We start from the raw sequence: 27,343 nt of genomic DNA on the forward strand, positions 1-27,343 counted from the left end.
TTCATATATAATCTAAAAATAAGGCATTGCTGCTATTTTGATGTCAGCCATCGAGATGCCGATCGTGGAGGAGAATAGAAGCTCTTTCAATGGAAGTAAATTTCATCAAACATTTAAATAAATCACAAAGTAAAACACACATGTGCTCAACAGCGAAACTTGGACTTTTAGTTGGTTGTGAACAAAATCAGCACAATGAAAAGTGCATGAAATGCCAGATTAGGAGGTTTGATTTATTCTCTCAGGAAGGGCTGCTGGCGGAATATCTCTCTTGTCTCAAAGTGGGAGCCTCCCTTCAGGAGCCGCAATTAATGACATGTGATTGTTTAAGCTGTGGCCTTTCCCATCCTCAGCACACAGAGAGGAAACAGGAAAAGGAACTCCAACTCCCTGTGCCTGAACAGAGAGAGGGGTGGAGACGCTGGAGGAAAAGAAAGGGAGAGTTCATTTGAGTCAGGATCGAGGGATGTGTGCGGACGCGAGTTTCTGACAGACACTCTGTCTCTGGGACTGAACGCTCTTCTCTGTGGATGTGCACGAACTGGTCAGCTGTGTCTCGCGGGAACCATGAGTCACATGTCCTCCGTCACGCTGTGTCTGATTGGCTGCTTGCTCACAGGTAACGCTGGGCTTCATTCACTCTGTCTCTCTGGTTTCTGCTCTATGGGACGCCAGGGGTTTGTGGTTTGTTGTATTTGTTGTATTGGTGGCTCTGATCATTAACATGAAACATAGATCCCATGTAACTATAGCCCAAACTTCTAATATCATGTTTTCCATATATGAAAAATAATTTTGCAAAAATATTACAGTACACTTTGTCGTAATGAAACGTGTAAATAGCAGAAAGTCAGAGAGGTAATATTATGTTTACATTTAGATTATTGATGTATTGATTTGGTTAGTGAGATAGTTGAAACACTGACATTTTTATTTTGCAGATTTTGCCAAAATAGTAGATTGAAAAATTTAGTCTATTAATATTTCATTGTTGAATTTCATTTCATTGTTTAGGGTTAACTAAACAATGGTTAACATTTTAATTTCATTGTGTGTGTGTGTGTGTGTGTGTGTGTGTGTGTGTGTGTGTGTGTGTGTGTGTGTGTGTGTGTGTGTGTGTGTGTGTGTGTGTGTGTGTGTGTGTGTGTGTGTGTGTGTGTGTGTGTGTGTGTGTGTGTGTGTGTGTGTGTGTGTGTGTGTGTGTTAAACACCTACAATAACTCTTTGGCTGTTTCTTGCACTACACATGACCCATGTCCAATTATAATAAAGTCTTTTGTGTTGAGTTTCTGTATCATGATACTACAGAGGTGGAAAGGGGACAGTACAATGATTAATACTCTGCTGGCTCCAGCTTAAATAAATAAATAAGGATAATGTAAGTTTAATTCAGTAATCCCCTTAGCCGTTGACCGGTTCATTCTGAGACTCAGACACCAGATCTACTTCCTTTCTCCACAACCCACTTTTACACTAACAAATCTTCACTGCCCTTTGGTCAGAAATATTGCCTGACAGACACATGAGACATTTATGATGAACATGCTTTGAAAATGAACATGAAAAGAGCTGAAAATTGCCAGATCAATGCAGATTGTTTCAGCTGATTGTGGCAGAGAAAGAAGTAATACGAAAATGATCTAATAGAATTTGAGCTACACGCCATCGATGCTCAATCCTTAAATATTACACAGTGCAAGGCATATATATGTAGAATAAAGTCGTCATCTTTATTTATTTAGCTCTTTATACAATACAGATTGTTTCAAAGCAGCTTTACAGTGATAAACAGGGAAATTATGGATTTCATCTGTTGTTCAGCTGAAGTCGGTTTAGTGTTGATTCAGTTCCGTTGTAAAGATCATCAGTTATTAAATTAGAGTTAAATTAAAGTTCTGGAGAAACAGTGATGTCATCATCAGCTCAGTTCAGTTCTCGTACAACAGCGTCAGTGCAGGCAGATCCATAACACTGTTGAGTATTAAATGTCCAGAACTAATGAAGCCAGAGGCGACAGCGGCGCGAACACAAACATCAGAGATAGAATGGAGGAAACCCTCGTGAGAAACCAGACTCAGTCTCAGTTCTCCTCTGGCCTGATGATACAACATGATGTGGTTTAATCCCTGGCTGTATCACTAGTCAAATTGTCGATTGATGTCATTCAGAATATTTTATCCAGTTCTTTCTGCGTGAAGATTGGGATACAGTACGCAAGCGTGTGGTGGGGGAGTCGAAGCTGGCCACCGGGTCTGTGTTATCAGACGTGAAGAGAGACTCATGTTCATGTTCCCTCACTAATCAGTAAAGCAGAACAATAATATCGAGCTAGTGTTGTACTACTACACTCAAAGATAAGAAAGAAGTCATTATTCATCTTGACAGCCTTGTTTGGCTCTCTGTTTAAAGAGTTGGTTTAAAAGCCCGACACCCTTTACACTCACACACACACACACAGATTCTTTTCCCGCCCTAATTAGTTTCAGTCTTATTTATAGCTCATCAATCCAGATACAATATCTCAACTGCACACACAGTGATTTTATGTGTACAGTAACAATCACAGGGTGAAGTTTTAAAACCCTGCTCAAACAGAAATCGATTTCCAACACCATGAGTAACACCGTCACCAGTGAGATTAGCTGACCTTATCTTCTGTATGTCTGTAATGTTTTCAACTGTGAAGATGAGTGTGAGAGAAGTGAAAAGGTTTCTCGGGAAACTGATGAGAGCCCGGAAGAAGCTCCAGTGAGGCCCGGACGAGAAAGTGGAATCGCAGCTAGTGATTAAAACACACCTTCTGTGTGTTTCTGTTTCTGAGCCTTAAGTAGGCTGTATTTGTGTCTCTGTCATGGACCAGTAGTTTTATGTCTGTATTTCAGAGTGTTGTAACATAAAGTGTTTTATGCGGTCAGAGTGTTTGAGTCCTGGAGTGTTTCATAGGGCATTATAACACACAGAGGGTTTATGCAACAGGAAGTTTGAGTCGGTTTGAGTCTCATAATGTTCATGCCACATAAAACATGATCTTCTCGTTTTAATGGTATAATGAATGTTTGCACATTACCTAAAAAAAATATTGAGAACTGTTGTTGACGTTGATTTGTTTGATTCAGAATCGCAACAGCTGTGTTACTAAATTAGAAAGAGTTTTATTGACGAAGGAAGATGGCGTCGTGGAGTATACAGGTCTTTTGACAAGCTCCCGTAACATTGAATATTCGGTCAATTTATATTTTCACTCAGTGAAATCATTCTACTTGGTTAGAAGGTTATTCTGCCATGTCTTTAGATCAATATTTTTAAAAGGATCTGGCAGAATTCCCAAAGCAAAGAAGATTGTGCCGAAAAGTTCTACAGTCAGAGGCAACGCGCGCGATGTTACGGACGACATGATTGTGAAGAGTCGCGAGGAGGAAAGATCCAATTCCAACTTTGCTCAAGCTTTAGACAACCTAACTGATAACATTACAAAGGTAATAGTTGAGAAAGGGAATTGTCACAATGCACTGGGGGGGCGTGTACCTGAGAGCCCAGCGGAGGGAGGGGAGGGGGGGGCGTGTACATGAGAGCCCAACGGAGGGAGGGGGGGGGGCGTGTACCTGAGAGCCCAGCGGAGAGAGGGGGGGGCGTGTACCTGAGAGCCCAGCGGAGGGAGGGGGGGGGGGGCGTGTACCTGAGAGCCCAGCGGATGGAGGGGGGGGGGCGTGTACCTGCGAGCCCAGCGGATGGAGGGGGGGGGCGTGTACCTGAGAGCCCAGCGGAGGGAGGGAGGGGGGCGTGTACCTGAGAGCCCAGCGGAGGGAGGGAGGGGGGCGTGTACCTGAGAGCCCAGCGGATGGAGGGGGGGGCGTGTACCTGAGAGCCCAGCGGAGGGTGTGGGGGGGGCGTGTACCTGAGAGCCCAGCGGATGGAGGGGGGGGCGTGTACCTGAGAGGCCAGCGGATGGAGGGGGGGGGGCGTGTACCTGAGAGCCCGGCGGAGGGAGGGAGGGGGGCGTGTACCTGAGAGCCCAGCGGATGGAGGGGGGGGCGTGTACCTGAGAGCCCAGCGGAGGGTGTGGGGGGGGGGGCGTATACCTGAGAGCCCAGCGGAGGGAGGGAGGGGGTCGTGTACCTGAGAGCCCAGCGGATGGAGGGGGGGCGTGTACCTGAGAGCCCAGCGGAGGGGGGGGGGGGGGGGGGCGTGTACCTGAGAGCCCAGCGGAGGGGGGGGGGGGGGGTTGGGGGCGTGTACCTGAGAGCCCAGCGGAGGGAGGGAGGGGGGCGTGTACCTGAGAGCCCAGCGTAGGGAGGGGGGGGGGCGTGTACCTGAGAGCCCGGGGAGGGGGGGGGGCATCTCTTTGTAGGCAAGGGCGTGGTGAACTGAAGTCTGCTTACGTCACGCAGTACCACAACATCAATAGGAAAATTCAACTGCAGTAGCCACCTCTTTTTTCAACCTGAAGAGGGCAGCCCTCAGACGTTTTTACACCATGTATTGTAGAATTAAAACACTTTATACCCAAATGTCAAAACATTTACTTGAATCAATGAACTGCAATAATAAAGCCCCAGTCTTACAGATCATTAATTTAAAAAAGTTGTTTTAGGGTTTAGTTACCCTTTAAAGTGCATTTTCAGTTTACTTTTCTTTGGAATTTAAATCCTTTCTATCTATTAACTCTTTATCCAAAGATAATCCATCTTTATTATGGGAAACCTGTAAAGCGAATGCAAGGGGCTAATTATCCAATTTACTTCATCTGTTGAATCAAAGAGCCTTGGAGGCTCAGTTATTGGTTAGGGAAAACTGTATAATAGATCTCCTTCTGCAGATTTATTAAAAGAGTTACAAGCAATTCGATCGGCTGTAGACTGTCTCCTTACTGTGGATGCAGAGAAGAAAATAAGATACTCAAACTAACATTTTATGAGCATGGAGATAAACCTGGGAAATTTCTAACATATATTGCAAAACAACGTCCAGCCTCTCAGTTTATTGCAACTATTGTTGACTCAGATGATAATATTTTCTATGATAATAAGAATATTAATAACTGTTTTAGAGATTTTTATGTAAGTGTATATTCTTCTGAAAAAACAATTGTCCATCTCAAACAAATGGTTGACTTTTTTTCTGGGATTAATCTTTAAAAAAATTCAGTTACACAAAAAGAATCTCAATGGCCCTTTTAATAGACAGGATATTAATGCTATTAATGCTCTAAAGAACAATAAATCATCAGATGGGTTTGCAGAGAGTTCTTTAAGGAGTTTCAAAAGTTGCTTGTGTCTACTTGTGCAACTTAATATGTTTAACTATTCATTTGTGGTTAAGACCCTTAGAGAAGCTAATATCTCTCTTATTTGAAAGAAAGATAAAAGCCCTTATTAATGTTCTTCTTACAGGCCAATTGCATTACTGAATGTAGACCGGAAATTGCTTTCTAAACTTTTAGCAATGCACCTTGAGAAAATTCTGCCTACGATAAGTGGGATTGATCAAACATTTATACAAGGTAAGAATTCCTCTTATAATATTAGACGCCTTTTGAATGTTATGTACGCCTTTAAAGGGAAATCCATGAATGGGCTAGTGCTGTCTTTGGATGCGGAGAAGGCGCCTGACCGTGTGTAATGGTCCTGTCTTTTCTTTGTTTTGGAAAAATTTGGTTTAGGTGAAAATGTTGTGCAATGGATCAGAGTGCTGTATGCAGACCCGTGCTCTTCTGTATTGTTGAATGGCTTTAGATCTGATTATGTTGAATAGTGTTGAATGGCTTTAGATCTGATTATGTTGAATAGAGGCATCAGGCAGGAGCGCCCCGTCAGCGCTTTTATTTGGTATGGCTATAGAGCATCGGGCTGAAGCAATCAAAAAAAAAAGGGGGGGGGGGGGATTGGATTTTCCAAATATTAATATCTAACAATTAGATTTTCACCTAAGATACTGTCATGAAACGGAAGGATACAAACAGGTAAAGTAGCAGTGGTCTTTATTGAAAGCACTCAGGGACAGTTGCGGCAGTAGTGGATGATGTTGGAGAGTAGAAACAGTGAACGTGGATGGTTTGGTAATTGAAGTGTCTCTTATCTGATGTAGAATGAAGATGACGGGAAGGCCGAAGAGAGCAGACAGGTTGGAGACTGGAAGACTGGGACGGGATAGCAGCAAGCAGGTAGGATTCGTCAGGTAAGTAGCAGGTTCAGGTTGAGAGAGTCAGGAAGTCGATGGAGTGTCGACGAGACCAGACAACTGAGTGAGTGAACTGGTGTGGTTTTTAAGGTGTGAGTGAAGTGAGTGCTGATTGCTGACAGGTGAAGATGACAGGTGCTGGTGATTAGTATTCTGGTGAGGCTGAACGAGTGGGCGGAGTGTAGAGGTCTGGCGCTGATGCTGGTGTATCCGTGACAGTACCCCCCCCCCCCCCGCGGCCAGCTCCTGATGGCCGAAGAGACCAACGACGGGGACGACCACGACCTCCTGGCGCTGAGCGATTGGGATGAGCAGAGTGGAACTCCTGTAGAAGAGTGGGATCTAGGATGTCATCCCGGTGAACCCAACACCTTTCTTCCGGGCCGAATCCCTCCCAATCCACGAGGTATTCCAGGTGGTCGCCCCGTCGTCGGGAGTCGAGAATGTCGTGGACCTGGTAGATATTCTCGTCCGTAGGATCCACGGGAGGAGGAGGAGGTACGTCTGCAGCACCAAACCCTGGGGAAGGAGTGAGAGGGTTAGTGTAGGGTTTGAGTAGAGAGACATGAAATGAAGGTGAGATGCGGTAGTGAGCAGGGAGTGACAACCGGTAGGTGACCTCGTTGATCTGCCTCTTTATGGCGAACGGACCGATGTACCTGGGACTCAGCTTGCGACAGGGCTATCTGAAACGGATGTTCCTGGTGGAGAGCCAGACCATTTGCCCAGGTTGGTATAGTGGGGTAGCGGATCTTCTTGCGTCGGCCTGTCTCTTGTGTCTCCGGACAGCCCTTTGCAGATGGACGTGTGCTGAGTCCCAGATCCTCTCGCTCTCCTGGAACCAGTGATGGACTGCTGGAACGTCGGAAGGTTCACCTGACCAGGGAAACAGGGGCGGCTGGAAGCCGAGTATGCACTGGAAGGGCGTGAGACCTGTGGTGGCTTGGCGAAGGGAGTTCTGTGCATACTCGGCCCAGGGAAGGTAACGGTTCCAGCAATCCTGATGGTTGTGGCAGTATGACCGCAGGTATCTCCCGATCTCCTGTATCTTTCGCTCAGTCTGGCCATTGGACTGTGGGTGGTATCTGGAGGTTAAACTGACTGTAACACCCAAGAGGTTGAAGAAAGCTTTCCAGACCCGGGATATGAATTGTGGTCCTCGATCGGAGACGATGTCTTCAGGTATGCCGAAATGACGGAAGATGTGGGTGAACAAGGTTTCAGCGGTCAAGTCAAGTCAAGTCATCCTCATTTATATAGCGCTTTTAACAATGTAGATTGTTTCAAAGCAGCTTTACAGAGATAAACATATAATTTAAGGTAACAGAGATTGGTTTGGTTTTATAGTGGCTCTTGAAAAATGTTTTTTCCAGCTAAAGTTAGTTTTGATTGATTCACTTCCGTCTAAATGATCAATTGTTATTAAATTAGGGGCCGCTAAGACGACACCGTTCTCTCTAAACAGACTTTAAACGTGAACCTGTGTTAGACGCTGATGGCGTTCACATGCGCATTAAGAATTGATTCTATAGTTATGTGCGTTTGAATATATGTGCGCAGGTTTGTAATTCCTTACAAACCATGCCTAAACAAACTACTTGTCTATAAATTTTGATGCAGAATTTTTATTTTATCTTATCACTTTGGGTTTTGGTGCTAAATAGGAAAAGGATCTACCGCCAGCAGTCTATTTATATATTCTGGGTATTATCAACTGGCCGGAGTTTTGAGATCGCAATAGACGTGAAGGACTATAATGCGTTAAGAGCTCGCTCAAGTACTGGGGAGCTAAACCATTTAGTGCTTTGTAAGTAATCAGCAATATTTTAAAATTTATACAATGTTTAATAGGGAGCCAATGCAGTGTTGACAGAACCGGGCTAATATGGTCGTACTTCCTGGTTCTGGTCTGAACTCTAGCGGCTGCGTTTTGAACTAGCTGTAGTTTGTTTATTAAGCGTGCAGGGCAACCACCCAGTAGAGCATTACAATAATCTAGCCTTGATGTCATGAACACATGAACTAGTTGTTCCGCATTTGTCAATGAGAGCATATGACGTAATTTATATATATTTTTAAGATGGAAAAATGCGGTTTTACAGACACTAGACACGTGACTTTCAAATGAAAGATTGGTATCAAAGAGCACACCCAGGTTCCTAACTGACGACGAAGACTTAACAGAGCAGCCATCAAGTGTTAGACGGTATTCTAGGTTATTACGTGTGGAAGTTTTTTGTCCAATAATTAGAATATCTGTTTTTTCAGAATTTAGTAGTAGGAAATTACTAGTCATCCAATTTTTGATATCAACTATGCATTCCGATAATTTTGTGAATTGGTGAGTTTCGTTAGTTTTGGAAGAAATATAGAGCTGAGTATCATCAGCATAACAGTGAAAGCTAATTCCATGTTTCCTAATGATATCTCCTAAAGGTAGCATGTACAGAGTGAACAGCAGCGGTCCTAGTACTGAGCCTTGTGGTACGCCATACTGAACTTGTGATCGATAAGACATCTCTTCATTTACTGCTACAAACTGATAGCGGTCAGATAATTATGATTTAAACCATGCTAATGCAATTCCAGTAATGCCAAAATAGTTTTCTATTCTATTTAAGAGAATGTTGTGGTCAATGGTGTCAAATGCAGCACTAAGATCAAGTAACACTAATAGAGAGATACAACCACGATCGGATGATAAGAGCAAATCATTTGTGACTCTAATGAGAGCTGTCTCAGTGCTATGGTGCGGTCTAAATCCTGACTGGAAATCCTCGCAGATACCATTTCTTTTAAGAAAGGAACACAGTTGTGAGGATACTGCCTTTTCTAGTATCTTTGACAGAAAAGGTAGATTCGAGATCGGCCTGTAATTGTCTAATTCTGTAGGATCAAGTTGCGTTTTTTTAACAAGCGGTTTAATCATAGCCAGCTTAAAGGTTTTTGGTACGTATCCTAGAGACAAAGATGAATTAATGATGTTAAGAAGAGGATCTATGACTTCTGGAAGCATCTCTTTCAGTAGTTTAGTCGGTATAGGGTCTAACAAATACCATAACATAACTTAACATGGGGTCGAGCGGTCTCGAAGGCAGTGGGTAAACCAGGCAGAGGGATGAGCTTACAGGCTTTTGAGAAACGATCTACGACAACCAGGATGCATGTATGAGAGTCAGAGGATGGTAAATCTGTAATGAAGTCTACACCGAGATGAGACCAGGGTCTGGTGGGAACTGGGAGTGGCACTAGTTTTCCCTCCGGAAGGCGACGAGGAACTTTGGCCATGGCACAGATTGAGCATCCCTTCACGTATCGGGAGACATCCTGGGACATATCTGGCCACCAGTAGCGTTGTTGTATGAGCGAGAGGGTTTGTTGGCTGCCTGGGTGTCCAGAGCCCGGAGATGTATGGGCTGAGTCCATGAGGGACAGACGCAAACGAGTTGGAACATAGGTCCATCCCTCAGGAACCCCCGGCGGAGCAGGTTCTGACCGGGTGGCGTCGGCGATGAGATCATCTATACTCCACTGGATGGGACTGACAATCACGGCTGGAGGGAGTATGGATTCCGGGTTGGATGTGATGGTGTCAGGTTGGTATAGACGGGAAAGTGAGTCGGCTTTGATGTTCTTATTTCCAGGGCGGTAAGTGACGTTCAGACAGGTTGGATGAGTATATGAGGATATCGTCGATGTAGATGATGACAAACTGATGAAGGAAGTCTCTGAATATCTCATTCATAAATCCTTGGAAGACAGCGGGAGCGTTGGACAGTCCGAAGGGCATGACCCTATATTCATAGTGGCCAGCAGGTGTGATGAACGCTGTCTTCCACTCATCTCCTTTTCTGATCCGAACCAGATTGTAAGCACTGCGTAGGTCGAGTTTAGTGAAGATGCGTGCATCGCGGAGTTGTTCCAAGGACCAGAGGAAGGGGATACCGGAATTTGATAGTGGAGTTGTTGAGTGTCCGGTAATCGATACAGGGGCGCAAGCCTCCGTCCTTCTTGCCAACAAAAAAGAAGCTGGATGCGGCAGGGGACGTAGAAGGGCGGATGTAACCTTGATGAAGGGCCTCCTCGATGTACTCCTCCATGGCCTTCTGCTCCGGGATGAACAAAGGGTAGATTTTGCCACGCGGCAACACAGCCCCAGGCAGCAGGTCGATCCCACAGTCCCATGGCCGGTGAGGTGGGAGTTTGGTCGCCAGTTTTTTGTCGAAAACATCCTGGAACGCCCGATAAGGGACTGGTATCTCAGGGAGTTGGTCGGTAGGAGGACTTTCGATGGAAGTGGAAGCAATGGATACCTCAGAAACCGGAGTGGGTGATGAGTGAGGAATCTTCTTGATGGAATACAGGCAATGGCTGAAGCAGGCATCTCCCCATTGAAGTATCTCATCTGAGGACCAGTCGATGTTGGGAGAATGGAGTTCCAGCCACGGGCGTCCCAGGATGATGTCTGCGGTGGAACCCTCCAGCACCAGAAACGGGAGCTCCTCTTCATGTAGGCAGCCTATCTTCAGGGAGATGTTGGGACTACTGTGGCCGATCCGCCCACGATCGAGCGGTTTACCCAAGATAGATTGCAGAGTCTGAGGTATGGGTCTTTGACGGATCTGAAGTTTTTGTAGAGTAGATAGTGAGACAAAATTACCAGCAGAGCCGGAGTCGATTAACGCTTGCGCTGAAGAGATTGGTGTTGGTAAGTGAGTTGAACAGGAGTATACTTCATTCGTGAGATGGAAAATGGAGACTGACTGCACTCACCGCCGGTCGTGGGGGACGAACAGGACAGGTGATGAGGTGATGACCTGAGGATCCGCAGTATAAACACAGTTTGTTGAAGATGCGACGTTGACGTTTTGCGGCCGGCAGATGTGTGGAACTGACATCCATGGGTTCTGGTGCTGAAGGGTTGGCCGAGGATGCCGGACGAGGAGGAGGCAGCGCAGGGCTGTCGAGCTGACAAGCAGTGCGGCGTTGATCCACACGAATGGAACGCTGTATGAGGCTTTCTAGCCCAATGACGTCGTCATAAATGGCCAGCTGTAAACTAATGTCTGGATTTAAACCATGACGGTAAGCCGTAATGAGCGCCGCCTCGTTCCATCTGCTGGAGGCCGCCAGGGTACGAAACTGCAATGCATAAGATGATACAGATGAATTACCTTGTCTTAAGCGAAATAATTGATCCTGCACAGGGAAGTTGGTGGCTTGAGAAAATACATCATGGAAATGTCCGGTGAAAGCGGAGAATGATTGAGTGACCGGGCCATGATCGTTCCACAGCGCTTGCGCCCAGCGAAGGGCTCGACCGGTGAGGAGTGAGATTGTGAATGCAACTTTTGCCTTTTCCGAGGGGAACTGGGAAGGATTTATCTCCATGAACAGCTCACACTGCAGAAGAAAGCCGCTGCACTCCCCCTCCTCGCCTGAGAAGGGCGCTGGTCGGGCCATGGGACATACAGAGGCAGATGGAGAAGGACTGGTGGCATGGCGCGTTGGATGTCCCGCAAAACATCGGAAACTGTGACCGGGGGTGAAGGATCCTCTTCGCCGTGAGCTGTCGGTTCGTGCATGGTTGTCTGGTCTTCTGTCATGAAACGGAAGGACACAAACAGGTAAAGTAGCAGTGGTCTTTATTGAAAGCACTCAGGGACAGTTGCGGCAGTAGTGGATGATGGTGGAGGGTAGAAACAGTGAACGTGGATGGTTTGGTAATTGAAGTGTCTCTTATCTGATGTAGAATGAAGATGACGGGAAGGCCGAAGAGAGCAGACAGGTTGGAGAATGGAAGACTGGGATCGCTGAACGGGATAGCAGCAAGCAGGTAGGATTCGTCAGGTAAGTAGCAGGTTCAGGTTGAGAGAGTCAGGAAGTCGATGGAGTGTCGACGAGACCAGACAACTGAGTGAGTGAACTGGTGTGGTTTTTAAGGTGTGAGTGAAGTGAGTGCTGATTGCTGACAGGTGAAGATGACAGGTGCTGGTGATTAGTATTCTGGTGAGGCTGAACGAGTGGGCGGAGTGTAGAGGTCTGGCGCTGATGCTGGTGTATCCGTGACAGATACATTGCAAAGTGGGTTAGTAATGATTTTTCCTCTACTTGTTTAGATATTGAATCCTCCTTTTCACAATTTCCTTTAAGAGCTCTTCTTTTTGTTAAGAGTTTTCAAAAACTAAAAGGAATTTATGATAATCCAATTATAACTAACGCACTGAAAGCATGGAGATCGGTCTGTAGGCTTAATCGTAAATCTAAATTGACTTCTTTCTTTACCCCAATACTCATTAGTATCAGTTGTTCAAACAAGATTTTTCTAGTTTCCTCCAATTGAGACATTATATTACTAATAACACAACACTTGTTAGGAATTGTGAAATATCTTCAATTTAGAGGTTATTTTTCATCATCAGGAAAAATGTCTATGGGAAAGTTTTATGGTTCTTTGTGTTCAATCTCTTCTGCTGATACACAGAGTATTAAAACTAAATGGGAACAAGATTTAGCTACTGACATTGATGATGAAACATGGTATGACATTTGGTCTTATGCTAAGAAAATATCTGTTTGTACACGAATAAGAGAAATACAATTTAAAATCAAACATAGACTCCATATTTCCCTTAACCGCAGACCTTTTTTCAACTCCTCTTTATCGACTATGTGTTTAAAATGTAAAACTGAAATAGATATTTTAACACATTGTCTGTGGTCATGTAACACACTGCAATGGTATTGGTGTTTGGTTCTGGGGGAAATGGAAAAGATCTTTAATATTCAGTGTGATTTTGACCTAGTGTCACTGGTGTTGGGTTTACCTAATGGACGCATTGTTTCATCTGCTAATAAGAAATTGTACAATATTCTATCCTTTGCTGCCAGAAAAAATATTTAACTTAATTGGATTAGTGATAAATTTCCATCCTTTAAAGGTTGGCAGAAGGTTATTTTTTAATTGATTCCCTTGGAGTGTCTTATTGATGCATTACATTAAAAAAATGCCAGTTTTATAAAGTCTGGACCCCATATCTGGACTATTTGGAAACTCATTTTCGCCCTATTATATTACAAGGAATTTTGTAATTGCATAACTCTCTGGACATTGAACATTTGTTCTCTTCTACATCTTTTTGAAATATTTTATTGTTTTGTTTCTATTCTCTAACCTGTTTTATTATGGTGTAGTCCTGTTTTATATATGAATCTATTGGTGTTCCTTTATTTTATTGTAAAAAAAATGTTGTTGTTTTTTTGCGATGTCTTGTTATATTTTTATTATAATGAAAAATTAAATAAACATAATTATAAATAAAAAATAGTTTTATTGGCCTTATTTATCAATCTATCTAGACAAAGAATTACAGCAAAGATCACATTTACAGAATAAAACCAATACAATATGAGGAGTAAATGTACATTACTATTCATAATTTATGTAATACCTCTTGGTCAGATCCTCCACCATCATGGTTTCAATTATCATTTCTAAGCTGACCACATTCAATTATATACTAACGGTACATCGAATTTATCTATCACAACTGACAAAATCTCTGCCTGTGTACATGAAATAAAAGATTGGCTTCATTCAAATTTTCTAAAACTTAACATGGACAAAACCAAGATTATTTTTACCGGACCTCCGTCGCTCACTACCAAAATCCCTTCCAACTTCACCTGTGAGTTCGCTGGCTCTCATATCAAACCATATAGTACTGTTAAAAATCTTGGTGTAATCTTTGACTCCTCTCTGTCTTTTCACTCTCACATTAATTCTATCACTAAATCAGCATTCTTTCATCAACGTCGCATCGCTCAGCTCCGTCCCTCATCAGTACCTCAGACGCTGAAACTGTCATCCATGCATTGGTCACATCACGTCTTGATTACTGTAATGCAGTTTTCATTGACCTTTCTGCTAGCTCCATTTCCAAATTGCAATACATTCAAAACTCTGCTGCTAGAATACTCACCTATAACAAGCGTTCTGCGCATATCACCCCAATTTTGCATGATTTTCACTGGCTTCCTGTGGCTTACCGTATTAAATTCAAAATTCTCCTTCTCACTTTTAAATCTCTGCACGGCTTGGCTCCCCCTATCTCTGTAACCTGCTCCACGCCTACACCCCGACTCGCTCTCTACGATCCTCTGACTCTCGTCGTCCCTCGGCATCGCCTTGCTTCACTGAGGGGCAGATCATTCAGTGTTGTTGCACCTAAAATGTGGAACTCTCTCCCCGATCACTCTGTTCTGTTAACACTATTTCTGAATTCAAATCCATGCTCAAAACTCACTTATTTTCTGAAACACACACACACACATTCTGAAACACACACACACACACAGCGTTGTATGTTCTCTCATGTGTGTGTTATCTCATGTGTGTGTGTGTGTCATAATTCTTAAGTTGTTTTTATTTTTTTATTTTATTTTTTTCTCTGATTGGATTCTCTTACTAATACGTTCATCTACTGTTGTTTGGTCTGCTGTCTTTGTCCATTGCCTCTATTGTTGCTTGTTTATTGTAAAGCGTCCTTGAGCCCTGGAAAGGTGCTATATAAATAAAACTTATTATTATTATTATTATTATTACAGAGATTAGTTAATATGCAGAGATATGCAGACAATAAAAACATAAAACAAACTGAAACGTAACATCAAGGAGTTTGTAGATGTCACATATATTTGAATGTACATAAACTATAGCAGTCAGCAGACCTAATTCCTTTCAGATCAAATAATAATCATTCCTGTCCTGTTTCTGCAGGCACCGCTCTTGACATCTCAGACGTGTCTCTGATAAATCCAGACCCGGTTGTGTCTTCGGCGAACCTGCCATCACTCCTGTGTGTGAGCAGTGACTGGACCGGTTCTGGCAGCAGTTCGCTGAGTTTGGGCCACGAGTATCCTGATGTGGACGCTCATGTGTTGAGCACTGAACCGGACCGAAGCCGCCACTCCGCCGCAAAAGTCACGTGGATTTCCCGCAATCACACCTTTGGAGCTTTTTACTGCCAAGTCAAAAACTCTAACGGGAGTAAAATCTACACCTACAAGATGCTCCATGAAGGTAGTAAATCTTCTTTGAGAGGAAATACTTGTTTGTAATGGCACAGGCCAGAATAAAGACTTACACTACACTTGTAAACTGATCATATGTCGTTTTTAACTGTTTCCTTTTTCTTCAGCTGACTTTTACCCTGAATCTCTGACAATCACTGTTAACAAAGGTGAAGACGTTAAACTCTCTTTCACGACAAAGAAATATTTACAAGAGGACATAGTCATCCATAAAAACGGTAGGAGCTCTGAACACTCAAAAAACGCATGAACAAACATCTGTGCATTGTTTTATTGTGACGTGCCTTGAGAAAATACATTTACATTTAATCATTTAGCAGATGTTTTTATCCAAAGTTACTTACAAATGAGGAGAGCAATAAAAGCAATCAAACCAACAATAGGGCATCAATATGCAAGTTTTGTGACGAGTCCCAGTTAGTCCAGTAACCTTTATTTCTATAGCGCTTTTTACACTACAGATTGTTTCAAAGCAGCTTTACAGTGATAATAGGAAACAGGACAGCACAGGACACGTAGCAAGTTTTAAAAAATGTTTTAGTAGATATATTGAATAGTAAGTGTTATTCTTAATAGGTCAAATGTTGACAAGAAGATGCGTCTTTAGTCGTTTCTTGAAAATGCTAAATCTTCAGAAGCTCTGGTTGAGCTGGTCATTCCTCCAGCAGGGAACAGTCCAGGTGAAGGTCCATTAGAGTGATTTTGTGCCTCTTTGAGATTTACAAGGTTCCTGGCTGTGTCAAACGCTGCAGATCCAGCAGGATGAGTATTAGGAAGGGTTGAGTCTTAGAGCTTCAGTACCCAGAGCAGGGCTGGTCACACACACACACACACACACACACACACACACACACACACACACACACGCACTCACACTCACACACACACACACACACACACACACGCACACGCACACGCACACGCACACGCACTCGCACTCGCACACGCACACGCACACGCACACGCACTCACACTCACACTCACACTCACACACACACACACACACACACACACACTCACACTCACACACACGCACACGCACACGCACACGCACACGCACACGCACTCGCACACGCACACGCACACGCACACGCACACGCACTCACACTCACACTCACACTCACACTCACACACACACACACACACACACACACACACACACACACACACGCTTCAGTAACCGAGAGCAGGGTCGTCTCAGCTGAGTGACGCTTCTGAAACCAGACTGGTTGTTTTCTAGGAGTAAGAAAGGCAGAGATTTGGTTGAAAACGACTTGTTCTTGTGTTTTAGCAATGAATGGAAGAAGGGACACCGGTCTGTAGTTTTCTAAGTGCTGGATTTAGAGTGGGTTTCTTAAGCAGTGGGTTATCAGAGCCTCTTAAATGCTGTGGGAAAGATACCAGTGTGATGAGAGGTGTTGATTTGAGTGAGTGAGTGCAGGAACAACTGAAGAAGAAAGAGTTTGAATGAGACGAGAGGGGAGAGCATCAAGCAGACGGTTGCAGGTGATTGGAAAGGATGAGTTTGAAGACTTCTGCCTCTGAGAGAGGAGAGAAGTAGGGGAGAGTGTGTGTGTTAGCTGTTCGGATGTGTGTGTCAGGTTGTGGTCTGAAACATTTGCAGATGATGGTTGTTTTATGAAGTATGTGGCAGCAGTCGTCAGCTGTTATTGTTGATGGAGGAGGAGGATAAGGATGAGAGAAGGTTTTGAAAAGCATGTTTTTGTGGTTCTAGCTGTTGTTTTTTTGTTTGTTTTTCAGGACATTTTGAACACTCGTCACCCAAAGAAGACATTATGGACATAATTAATTTCCCAATAACCAATGCAAAAGCTGAAAGTCATGCTGGATTATATTCCATCCGTTACATTTCTAAAGCTCCGTTCAGCGCAGCAATAACCCGACTGATTGTCAGGAGTAAGTCTTTCAGTTCATGCTTTCTTACTAAACGCCACAATAATTGAATGCACTCTCTAGTAATGGTACAAAAAGTACATAGGCCTACTTGACATTTAAATTACAAGCGATGACTGTGAAATATTTGAGATTGAATATGTCATGATCATAAAGATTCATAATACTGCTCCTCACTGTAAGTTGCGCAATAAAATGTCTTTATTGGCCATACAATTTGGTTAAGTATTTCTTTAGGAGTTTGTGGGAGGAGCCCTAATACATTATTCTTTACACTCCAGCACAATTAGGTTGCTTTAAAGTATAAACCGTTTGCTGAATGTGCAGAAAAGTATATGTTCATATTATCTTCCCCTGTCCATTGAAGTTCCTGTACATCCCAGCTGAATGTAAGCTTATGTTGTGTAATGGTCAGTTGTTATGCTAACAGGTTGTAAGGCTGGTTTATGGGGCGTGAATTGTACGAAACCATGTGTGCCCTGCGCTAACGGAGGCGTGTGTCACGACGGGACGGGAGAATGCATCTGCCCTCCAGGCTTTAAAGGACCCGCCTGTCAAACCGGTAACACTCATATTCTTTGCCAATATACTCAGAGAGGGCCCGTTTATTACAAGGGACATATTTAGCTCTAATGTTTACATGATTGGTCAATGAATCAGACCCTATTTTGACAGGTGTTGTGTTCTCTTCTGTGGAGTGTGTGTCGAGAGCATGAGGATGAAGCATGTGGTTGTGTGTTCTCTCATGTGCATTGTGTGTGGCGAGGGCCGCTCGTGTCAGTGTGTGATGATGGCCGCTTTGGCCCCAGCTGCAAGGAGCGTTGTGTGTTCTCTCATGTGTGTGTGTGTCTGTTCTCTCGTGTGTGTGTGTGTTCTCTCGTGTCAGTGTGTGGCGAGGGCCGCTTTGGCCCCAGCTGCAAGGAGCGTTGTGTGTTCTCTCATGTGTGTGTGTGTCTGTTCTCTCGTGTGTGTGTGTGTTCTCTCGTGTCAGTGTGTGGTGAGGGCTGCTTTGGCCCCAGCTGTAAGGAGCGTTGTGTGTTCTCTCATGTGTGTGTGTGTGTGTGTGTTCTCTCATGTGTGTGTGTCTGTTCTCTCGTGTGTGTGTGTGTTCTCTCGTGTCAGTGTGTGGTGAGGGCTGCTTTGGCCCCAGCTGTAAGGAGCGTTGTGTGTTCTCTCATGTGTGTGTGTGTGTGTGTGTCTGTTCTCTCGTGTGTGTGTGTGTTCTCTCGTGTCAGTGTGTGGTGAGGGCTGCTTTGGCCCCAGCTGTAAGGAGCGGTGTGTGTTCTCTCATGTGTGTGTGTGTGTGTCTGTTCTCTCGTGTGTGTGTGTGTTCTCTCGTGTCAGTGTGTGGTGAGGGCTGCTTTGGCCCCAGCTGTAAGGAGCGTCGTGTGTTCTCTCATGTGTGTGTGTTCTCTCATGTGTGTATGTGTGTGTGTGTGTGTGTGTGTTCTCTCGTATTAGTGTGTGTTATCTCATGTGTGTGTGTGTGTGTTCTCTCATGTGTGTGTGTGTGTGTGTGTGTGTGTGTTCTCTCGTGTCAGTGTGTGGCGAGGGCCGCTTTGGCCCCAGCTGTAAGGAGCGTCGTGTGTTCTCCCATGTGTGTGTGTTCTCTCATGTGTGTATGTGTGTGTGTGTGTTCTCTCGTATTAGTGTGTGTTATCTCATGTGTGTGTGTGTGTTCTCTCGTGTCAGTGTGTGGTGAGGGCCGCTTTGGCCCCAGCTGTAAGGAGCGTTGTGTGTTCTCTCATGTGTGTGTGTTCTCTCATGTGTGTGTGTGTGTGTGTGTTCTCTCGTATCAGTGTGTGGTGAGGGCCGCTTTGGCCCCAGCTGGAAGGAGCGTTGTGTGTTCTCTCATGTGTGTGTGTGTGTGTGTGTGTGTGTGTGTGTGTGTGTGTGTGTGTGTGTTCTCTCGTGTCAGTGTGTGGTGAGGGCCGCTTTGGCCCCAGCTGTAAGGAGCGTTGTGTGTTCTCTCATGTGTGTGTGTTCTCTCATGTGTGTGTGTTATCTCATGTGTGTGTGTGTGTGTGTGTGTGTGTTCTCTCGTGTCAGTGTGTGGTGAGGGCTGCTTTGGCCCCAGCTGTAAGGAGCGTTGTGTGTTCTCTCATGTGTGTGTGTTCTCTCATGTGTGTATGTGTGTGTGTGTGTGTGTGTGTTCTCTCGTATTAGTGTGTGTTATCTCATGTGTGTGTGTGTGTGTTCTCTCATGTGTGTGTGTGTGTGTGTGTGTGTGTGTTCTCTCGTGTCAGTGTGTGGCGAGGGCCGCTTTGGCCCCAGCTGTAAGGAGCGTCGTGTGTTCTCCCATGTGTGTGTGTTCTCTCATGTGTGTATGTGTGTGTGTGTGTTCTCTCGTATTAGTGTGTGTTATCTCATGTGTGTGTGTGTGTTCTCTCGTGTCAGTGTGTGGTGAGGGCCGCTTTGGCCCCAGCTGTAAGGAGCGTTGTGTGTTCTCTCATGTGTGTGTGTTCTCTCATGTGTGTGTGTGTGTGTGTGTTCTCTCGTATCAGTGTGTGGTGAGGGCCGCTTTGGCCCCAGCTGGAAGGAGCGTTGTGTGTTCTCTCATGTGTGTGTGTGTGTGTGTGTGTGTGTGTGTGTGTGTGTGTGTGTTCTCTCGTGTCAGTGTGTGGTGAGGGCTGCTTTGGCCCCAGCTGTAAGGAACGTTGTGTGTTCTCTTATGTGTGTGTGTTTTCTCATGTGTGTGTGTTATTTCATGTGTGTGTGTGTGTGTGTGTGTGTGTGTGTTCTCTCGTGTCAGTGTGTGGTGAGGGCCGCTTTGGCCCCAGCTGGAAGGAGCGTTGTGTGTTCTCTCATGTGTGTGTGTTCTCTCATGTGTGTGTGTTATCTCATGTGTGTGTGTGTGTGTGTGTGTGTGTGTGTGTGTGTGTTCTCTCGTGTCAGTGTGTGGTGAGGGCCGCTTTGGCCCCAGCTGTAAGGAGCGTTGTGTGTTCTCTCATGTGTGTGTGTTCTCTCATGTGTGTGTGTTATCTCATGTGTGTGTGTGTGTGTGGGGGTGTTCTCTCGTGTCAGTGTGTGGTGAGGGCTGCTTTGGCCCCAGCTGTAAGGAGCGTTGTGTGTTCTCTCATGTGTGTGTGTTTTCTCATGTGTGTGTGTGTGTGTGTGTGTGTGTTCTCTCATGTGTGCGTGTTATCTCATGTGTGTGTGTGTGTGTGTTCTCTCGTGTCAGTGTGTGGCGAGGGCTGCTTTGGGCCCAGCTGTAAGGAGCGTTGTGTGTTCTCTCATGTGTGTGTGTTATCTCATGTGTGTGTGTGTGTGTGTGTTCTCTCGTGTCAGTGTGTGGCGAGGGCCGCTTTGGGCCCAGCTGTAAGGAGCGTTGTGTGTTCTCTCATGTGTGTGTGTTATCTCATGTGTGTGTGTGTGTGTGTGTTCTCTCGTGTCAGTGTGTGGCGAGGGCCGCTTTGGCCCCAGCTGTAAGGAGCGTTGTGTGTTCTCTCATGTGTGTGTGTTATCTCATGTGTGTGTGTGTGTGTGTGTTCTCTCGTGTCAGTGTGTGGCGAGGGCCGCTTTGGGCCCAGCTGTAAGGAGCGTTGTGTGTTCTCTCATGTGTGTGTGTTATCTCATGTGTGTGTGTGTGTGTGTGTTCTCTCGTGTCAGTGTGTGGCGAGGGCCGCTTTGGCCCCAGCTGTAAGGAGCGTTGTGTAGACGGTCTCTGCCGATCGCTGGTCTTCTGTCTCAGGGACCCGTACGGCTGCTCCTGTGCATCTGGATGGAAGGGCCTGAACTGCAGCGAGGGTGAGTTTAACACACACTAGGTGTGTTCTACATTCATTATGTAGGTTTGGTTTAATATCCCGCATTTTACTGGCTAAATGTGTTAATAAAATGTGTTAGTAAATGTGTTAATAATGGTAGTACTGTGAACTGCTTTTGTTGAAGATGTTCTGAAGTGAAATGCTATGTGAAATGAAAATAAACAGTTCAAATATATATTTTTTCTTTTTTCATTTTAATGAAATAAAATGTTAATTGTATTTTATTACAACCCTAATCTGTTAAGAAGTGATATTTCCTTATTATTATGATGACTTGAAATATATGTCAGATATTTTGAGGACACGTCTTCTGATTTCAGCCTGTCCGTCTGGTTATTACGGCGCCGACTGTAAACAGAAATGTGTGTGTGAACGGGGCGAATGCAATCGCTTCAGAGGATGTGTGTGTCCAGGCAGGCACGGAGCTCGTTGTGAGAGACAAGGTGAAAATCATTTTAATTCAAAGCGAGTGAAACTGTCTTGTATTTCTGGGAGATTTCCGGGCTCAATCCTTGTCTGCATATGGTTTCTTCGAAAGACACGAGACTTGTGATCGTGAGCAGTCTGAGAGAAATCGAGCTCAACTCAGGCGCCACACTCACGATCAACTGCTCTGCGTCAGGCCAGCCAACTCCTTTACACGGGGAAATAACCCTGGTAAAACCCGACAAATCCATGCTCTATGTGAGTTGGATCGCAGTGACATCATCTTTACACTGTTTCAGCACAATTTTATCTCCTCTAATCTCTGAGAAATCTGATAGTCTCTTTTGTTTTTCTCAGGCAGTGGACACACAGACAGAAAATGATCAAACAACGTCCACATTCAGGGTGGAGAAAACCAGTTTATCTGCTGCAGGCCGCTGGTTGTGTCAGGTGAAAACCAAAAACTTTCAGGAGGAGAAGGAATTTATGGTTAATGTCAAAGGTGAGATTCTTTAACCTTCTCCATTTCTTTCCCAGCAAAGCTCCAAACAATCATAAGAGTGTTCCAAAAACCAAAATTTTGCATGGATTTGAAATTAGCAATATCCATTGTGGAAATATTAATAGTTACTATTTAATGTGGCAGGCAGCCTTAATACCTTATAAAAGTAAATAATTATAAGTAGTCAAACAGTCTCCCCAAGATTGCTGGGTTTTCTTTTACATGTAGAACATAAAAAAATACTAAAACAGAAGGAATTAGGTTATGATAATGAGTATGTGCGCTTTAACACTGGTGTTAAAAATGGCTCTGACTGGCTTAGAACCTGAGCGATTGGATGGACAGAAATCAGTGTTTTCCTAAGGCTTCTCTTCATGCTAATACTGTAAAACACAAATGCTCTTACGTTCATGAAATGAAATGTCCCCAACTAAGCAAGCCAAAAGCCAATGGCAACAAAGGAGAAGAAAGGCGAAAAAGGCGACAGATACTAGACACATAACTTTCAAATTAAATATTGGTATCAATGAGCACACTCAGGTTCCTAACCAGAGCAGCCATCAAGTGTTAGACAATATTCTAGGTTATTACGTGAGGAAGCTTTTTGTCCAATAATTAGAATCTCTGTTTTTTCAGAATTAAGTAGTAGGAAATTACTAGTCATCCAATCTTTTATATCGGCTATGCATTCTGTTAATTTTGTGGATTGGTAAGTTTCGTCAGGGCTTGAAGAAATACAGAGCTGAGTATCATCAGCATAACAGTGAAAACTAATGCCATGTTTCCTAATGATATCTCCTAAAGGTAGCATGTACAGAGTGAACAGCAACTGTCCTAGTACTGAGCCTTGTGGTACACCATACTGAACTTTTGACCAATAAGACATGTCTTAATTTACTGCTACAAACTGATAATGGTCAGATAAGTATGATTTAAACCATGCTAATGCAATTCCACTAATGCCAACATAATTTTCAAGTCTATTTAAAAGAATGTTGTTGTCAATGGTATCAAATAAAGGTGGTAAAAAAAAAATACTTTGAGCCAGTAGCAAAAACCGTGATCGTAAAGTGACTTGTATTGCAAACAAAACAGAACCAAATACATATTATGTACAAGTTTTATTAACTAAATATAGATATTTATATGAATATAAATAAACTAAACAACATACACAAATGAATACATAAATAGGTTAGTGATAGGATGAAATTGGAAACCGGAAGAGGGTCTATGAGAAGAACCATCAGAATTTCATTTTCACATTTCATTGAATTGAATACTTGCATTTGTAATGGGAACAATTCTTGAAGTTGTTGAAAATTGAAGTCGTTGATGGTTCCGGCAGTGTCAAGTGGAAGTTGGTTGAGCGTTCTCTTTCTCCAGGAACGCATCGCTGGTTTGGTCAAGGCCTGGGACTCTGTTGAGGCCACTCCGAGCACCCAGGAGAAGTGAGGAAGTCGGAAGGATGGGTGATTGGAGTCGTTGTTGGTTGGAGTCTTTGTTCCAAAACTCTTGAGATTGTCCTTGGTTCTTTGTGAGAGAGTCATCTCTCTCCTGCCTGAGCCCATATCTGGTTGGAATCGAGGCCTGCTGGGCCCTGGGGCCCCCGTGGAGGGGGGGGGGGGGGGGCAGGTTCCCCAGAAACACCAGAACAGTGTTGCGGCTGGATGAAAGAACTAAGAGAGGGAGGTCACATGTGGACTGTCTCTAATAAGGCCTGGAAAAGATCCTCGTAAAATCTCCTTATCATGCCCTGTAACATGACACTGTTTCTGCCCTTGTGTTTGTTCATTTGGGCTGTGTGAGGAGTTTCATAAACCTTAGTATATAATGAATAATTAGTATGTGTCTGATTGGTCCATACCCTACAACAGAAAAGGTAGATTCGAGACCAGCCTGTAATTGACTAATTCTGTAGGATCAAGTTGCGTTTTTTTAACAAGCGGTTTATTCATAGCCAGCTTAAAAGTTTTTGGTACGTATCCTAATGACAAAGATGAATTGATGATATTGAGAAGAGGATCTATAACCTCTGGAAGCATCTCTTTCAGTAGCTTAGTCGGTATAGGGTCTAACATACATGTTGTCAATTAAGAGGATTTAACAAGTTTATAAAATTCTTCCTCTCCTATAGCAATGATGAATCAAATTTTCCGTCAGTGAGACTACACTGCACTCCCTGATGCGATACTGTAGTAGACGGTTGCACAGTTATAATTTTCTCCCTGATATTATCAATCTTGTAAGTAAAGAAGTTCATAAAGTCATTATTGCTGTGCTGCTTGGAAACTTCTGGGGTTGAAGCTTTATTTTTCGTTAATTTAGCCACTGTTTGAAATAAATACCAACGGTTTTGTTTATTTTCTTCTAATAGGGTTGAAAAATAAGCAGATCCAGCAGTTTTTAAGCGTCTCTGTAGGCAATCGTGCTCTCCTTCCATGCCATGCGAAAAAAACTCTAGTTGTGCAAATACAATATTTTCATGGCATTTAGACTGATTGTGATTAAAATAATGTTTGCCGTCTCTGTCCCACAATATAAAGTCTTTGTAAACACACTTTGTTATGGTAAATTTGACTTCTGAGTCTTTCATTATGTTAAGATGCCTTAGCTATCAGTGCCCTATGTTTGTAATTCTGTGAATTTATAAATAAATTAATTACAGCCCGGATCTTGGGACTGGATCTGTGGTCTGATAATTAGTGACCTCTAATGTAGAACGTGTTTGCAGAACTAAAAGCAGGAGATCACTGACATAAAACAAGCAATATCAAGAGAGAGGAAAATATATTTATTTTACTTTTGCAATAGTTCATGCATTAATTTCCTGTACAAGCCAACTAACAGGCTGTTTCATATGTAAATCATAAGTCTTGTCTTGTGCCAGTTCCACCGCAAGCTCAGAATCGGCCCGTCCTGAATGGCAGCGGTCCACATCACCTGATTCTGCTGGTCGATAAAGATCCCTTCACGGGAGATGGACCGGTCACCTCGGTCAAGGTTGTCTACCGACGGGCCAGCACATCCACATGGAGAAGCGTTGAGGGTAACGGAGCTTAATGTGCTCAGAGTTTCTCAATGTGTGTGGTTTTGTGTGGTCTGTTTCTGCGTAAAACAGTTGGAACATTTCATATCTGAGGTTATAGGTCACTGTGTTGCTCTTGGCAAACTGTCTAGTGTAATAAATATTTCCATTACACTATCTGATGAGCTGAACATATTTCTGATGGTTGTCATATACAGAACTTATTATGACTACTCAGAAGAATGAGGGTGAAGTCATTGCTCCGGAAAGACCCTTTCATTTCAGACTGGAGGAAAAGGGCAGAATCACTGACCGCATCTGATGTTTGTGTTTCACTACATATAGGAGGATTTTCCCTTATTAGCTAAATGTGTTTCTTGGTGCTGGCACAAACAGAAGGACAGTGCAACTACTGTTTCATAAGTTTGTCATTTCCAAAGGTGAAAAGAATGCAAATAGATGGGACTCGAAAATAATCTTTGCAGATATGTATTGATAATATAAATACAGTATACAAAGTGTGTGTGTGTGTGTGTGTGTGTGTGTGTGTGTGTGTGTGTGTGTGTGTGTGTGTGTGTGTGTGTGTGTGTGTGTGTGTGTGTGTGAGAGAGAGTGAGAGAGAGTGAGAGAGAGAGAGAGTGAGAGAGAGAGAGAGACAGAGACAGACAGAGAGACTGAGAGTGTGTATGAGATAGAGTGTGTGTGTGTGAGAGTGATACTTCCAAAAGAAAAAAACAAAACACACCAAAGATCATTGGAAAGAGTGTTGTTTAGTTCTGAATAAGAAAACAATCTAAATGTCGCTGTCATGAACACATTTTTGTCTTTGGCTCATTAATCTTTCTGCGTGAAATTGATACCCAATATGTGGAAAGTCTGTGAATCTGTTGCTGGATATTTGAGTCGATACCAGATATGCATTAAAAAGAGACATATTTGGCTGTTTGTTGAACAGCGAATGGCTCTCTGGTAAAGCTGGATAATCTTTCTCCCATGATGGACTACACTACACTGGTGCAGCTCAGTCGCCGCGGACCAGGAGGAGACGGCCAGCCCGGGCCCGAAGCCACTTTCTCCACACAGATGCTCGGTAAGAACTCTTCCTTAACTCTAACCCTAAGAACTAACCCTAAACCTACTAACGCTCAACCACATCTAACATTCACCAAATGATGAGATACTAAAGTGTGTGTGTTCTGTCCTCAGAGCCACTCGTGGGTGTGAAACTGACACCTGTCAGTCAGACCTCGCTAGTCCTGTCATGGGACGCGGCTCCTGCCGATGACACCTGGGGTTACGAGGTCACGTGTCAGCAGGTCGGAGCTTCAGGAACCCTCAGGAGATACCAGTTCGCGTCAAAATCCTCCAGTCTCCATTTGAGCAAGCTGAAACCCAGACACAAATACCAGTGCAGGGTGACGACTACCAGCAGCGCCACAGATCTGCCCTGTCCCACCGCCAGCGCCTGGACGCTCAGCGACCGTAAGCGTGATGTTATATCTCCTCATGTATATGGATTCCTGTTGTTACTGTTACAGAAGATTACCTGGATATTTCCTAAACTTGCATATCTATATCTCCTCTGAAAGCTCCCTCATCCATCTCGAAGGTTTGATAGAGAATTCACAGAAACTCATGAAGTTGATGCCTCATTGTGCACAATGAGCAGTTTAGAGTTGTGCGACAGGATAGTTTACACTTACAGGCGATCAGACAATGAAGCATATATAGCACTGTATGTATGTGCATAAGTAGCACTTGTACTAGTGGCGAGTTGGTGGGAGTAATTAATTGGTTATGCATTGATCCTTCAGAGCTTCCTCCTCCTCCTGCCAACATCTCCACCTGTAACATCAGTGACAGCTCAGCCTTCATCACCTGGTGTGTGTCCGAGGGTCACTCTGTCTCCAGAGCCATAATCCGCTACCAGCGGACGGAGCAGAAGGACTACAGCCAGCAGGTGGAGCTCGGCGTGCAGCCGGACCAGACCAGCATGAGCTTCCAGCTCCGGGGCCTGAGGGCCGACAGCACCTACCAGCTGGAGCTCTGGACCCTCAACAACATGGGAGAGAGTGTGGAGCGGCCAAAGGTCATCCTCCAGACGCTGACTCCGCAGGAGAGCAAACGTGAGTCTCAGATCCAACCTTCCTATGTGTCTTCATCCAGTGCATCTTAAAAAGCTTCCACTACTGGAGTCAGAATCTGGTATTCAAGTGAAGCAGTGTATTTATGCGTGAAAATATTCTGGGAACCCCCAACCGTCTCTGATGTTACGCTGTACACAGGGGCGGGTTTACCATTTTGGGGACCCTAAGCAAAGTTAGGAAGTTATGTTCTGCTCAAAGGAACAGTTTTGGATTTATCAGAAATCATAATTTTAGCAATAATCAATTAACACTATTGTTTTTAGCTTGAGCAAAAGTCTTCTTAAAAAAG

At 44.1% G+C, this 27,343-nt stretch overlaps 1 protein-coding gene across 1 annotated transcript in view; it reads left to right on the plus strand.

Annotated features, from left to right (window-relative positions):
- Positions 1-359: 359 nt before the first annotated feature.
- tek (TEK tyrosine kinase, endothelial) overlaps positions 360-27,343 on the plus strand; it is a 39,462-nt gene continuing 12,478 nt past the window's right edge. The window contains exons 1-13 of the mRNA XM_077235503.1: positions 360-619; positions 14,957-15,259; positions 15,378-15,488; positions 17,032-17,187; positions 17,615-17,746; positions 20,794-20,931; positions 21,272-21,394; positions 21,490-21,635; positions 21,735-21,879; positions 24,770-24,928; positions 25,863-25,997; positions 26,114-26,389; positions 26,722-27,033. Coding sequence (XP_077091618.1) covers positions 568-619; positions 14,957-15,259; positions 15,378-15,488; positions 17,032-17,187; positions 17,615-17,746; positions 20,794-20,931; positions 21,272-21,394; positions 21,490-21,635; positions 21,735-21,879; positions 24,770-24,928; positions 25,863-25,997; positions 26,114-26,389; positions 26,722-27,033 — 2,188 coding nt within the window. The 5' untranslated portion in view covers positions 360-567. The remainder of the gene's footprint in view (positions 620-14,956; positions 15,260-15,377; positions 15,489-17,031; positions 17,188-17,614; positions 17,747-20,793; positions 20,932-21,271; positions 21,395-21,489; positions 21,636-21,734; positions 21,880-24,769; positions 24,929-25,862; positions 25,998-26,113; positions 26,390-26,721; positions 27,034-27,343) is intronic.

This window comes from Siphateles boraxobius, unplaced genomic scaffold, assembly GCF_051911475.1.
Source record: "Siphateles boraxobius isolate OS27281-9 unplaced genomic scaffold, OSU_SipBor_1 195, whole genome shotgun sequence".
In the NCBI taxonomy this organism is placed as follows: Eukaryota; Metazoa; Chordata; class Actinopteri; order Cypriniformes; family Leuciscidae; genus Siphateles; species Siphateles boraxobius.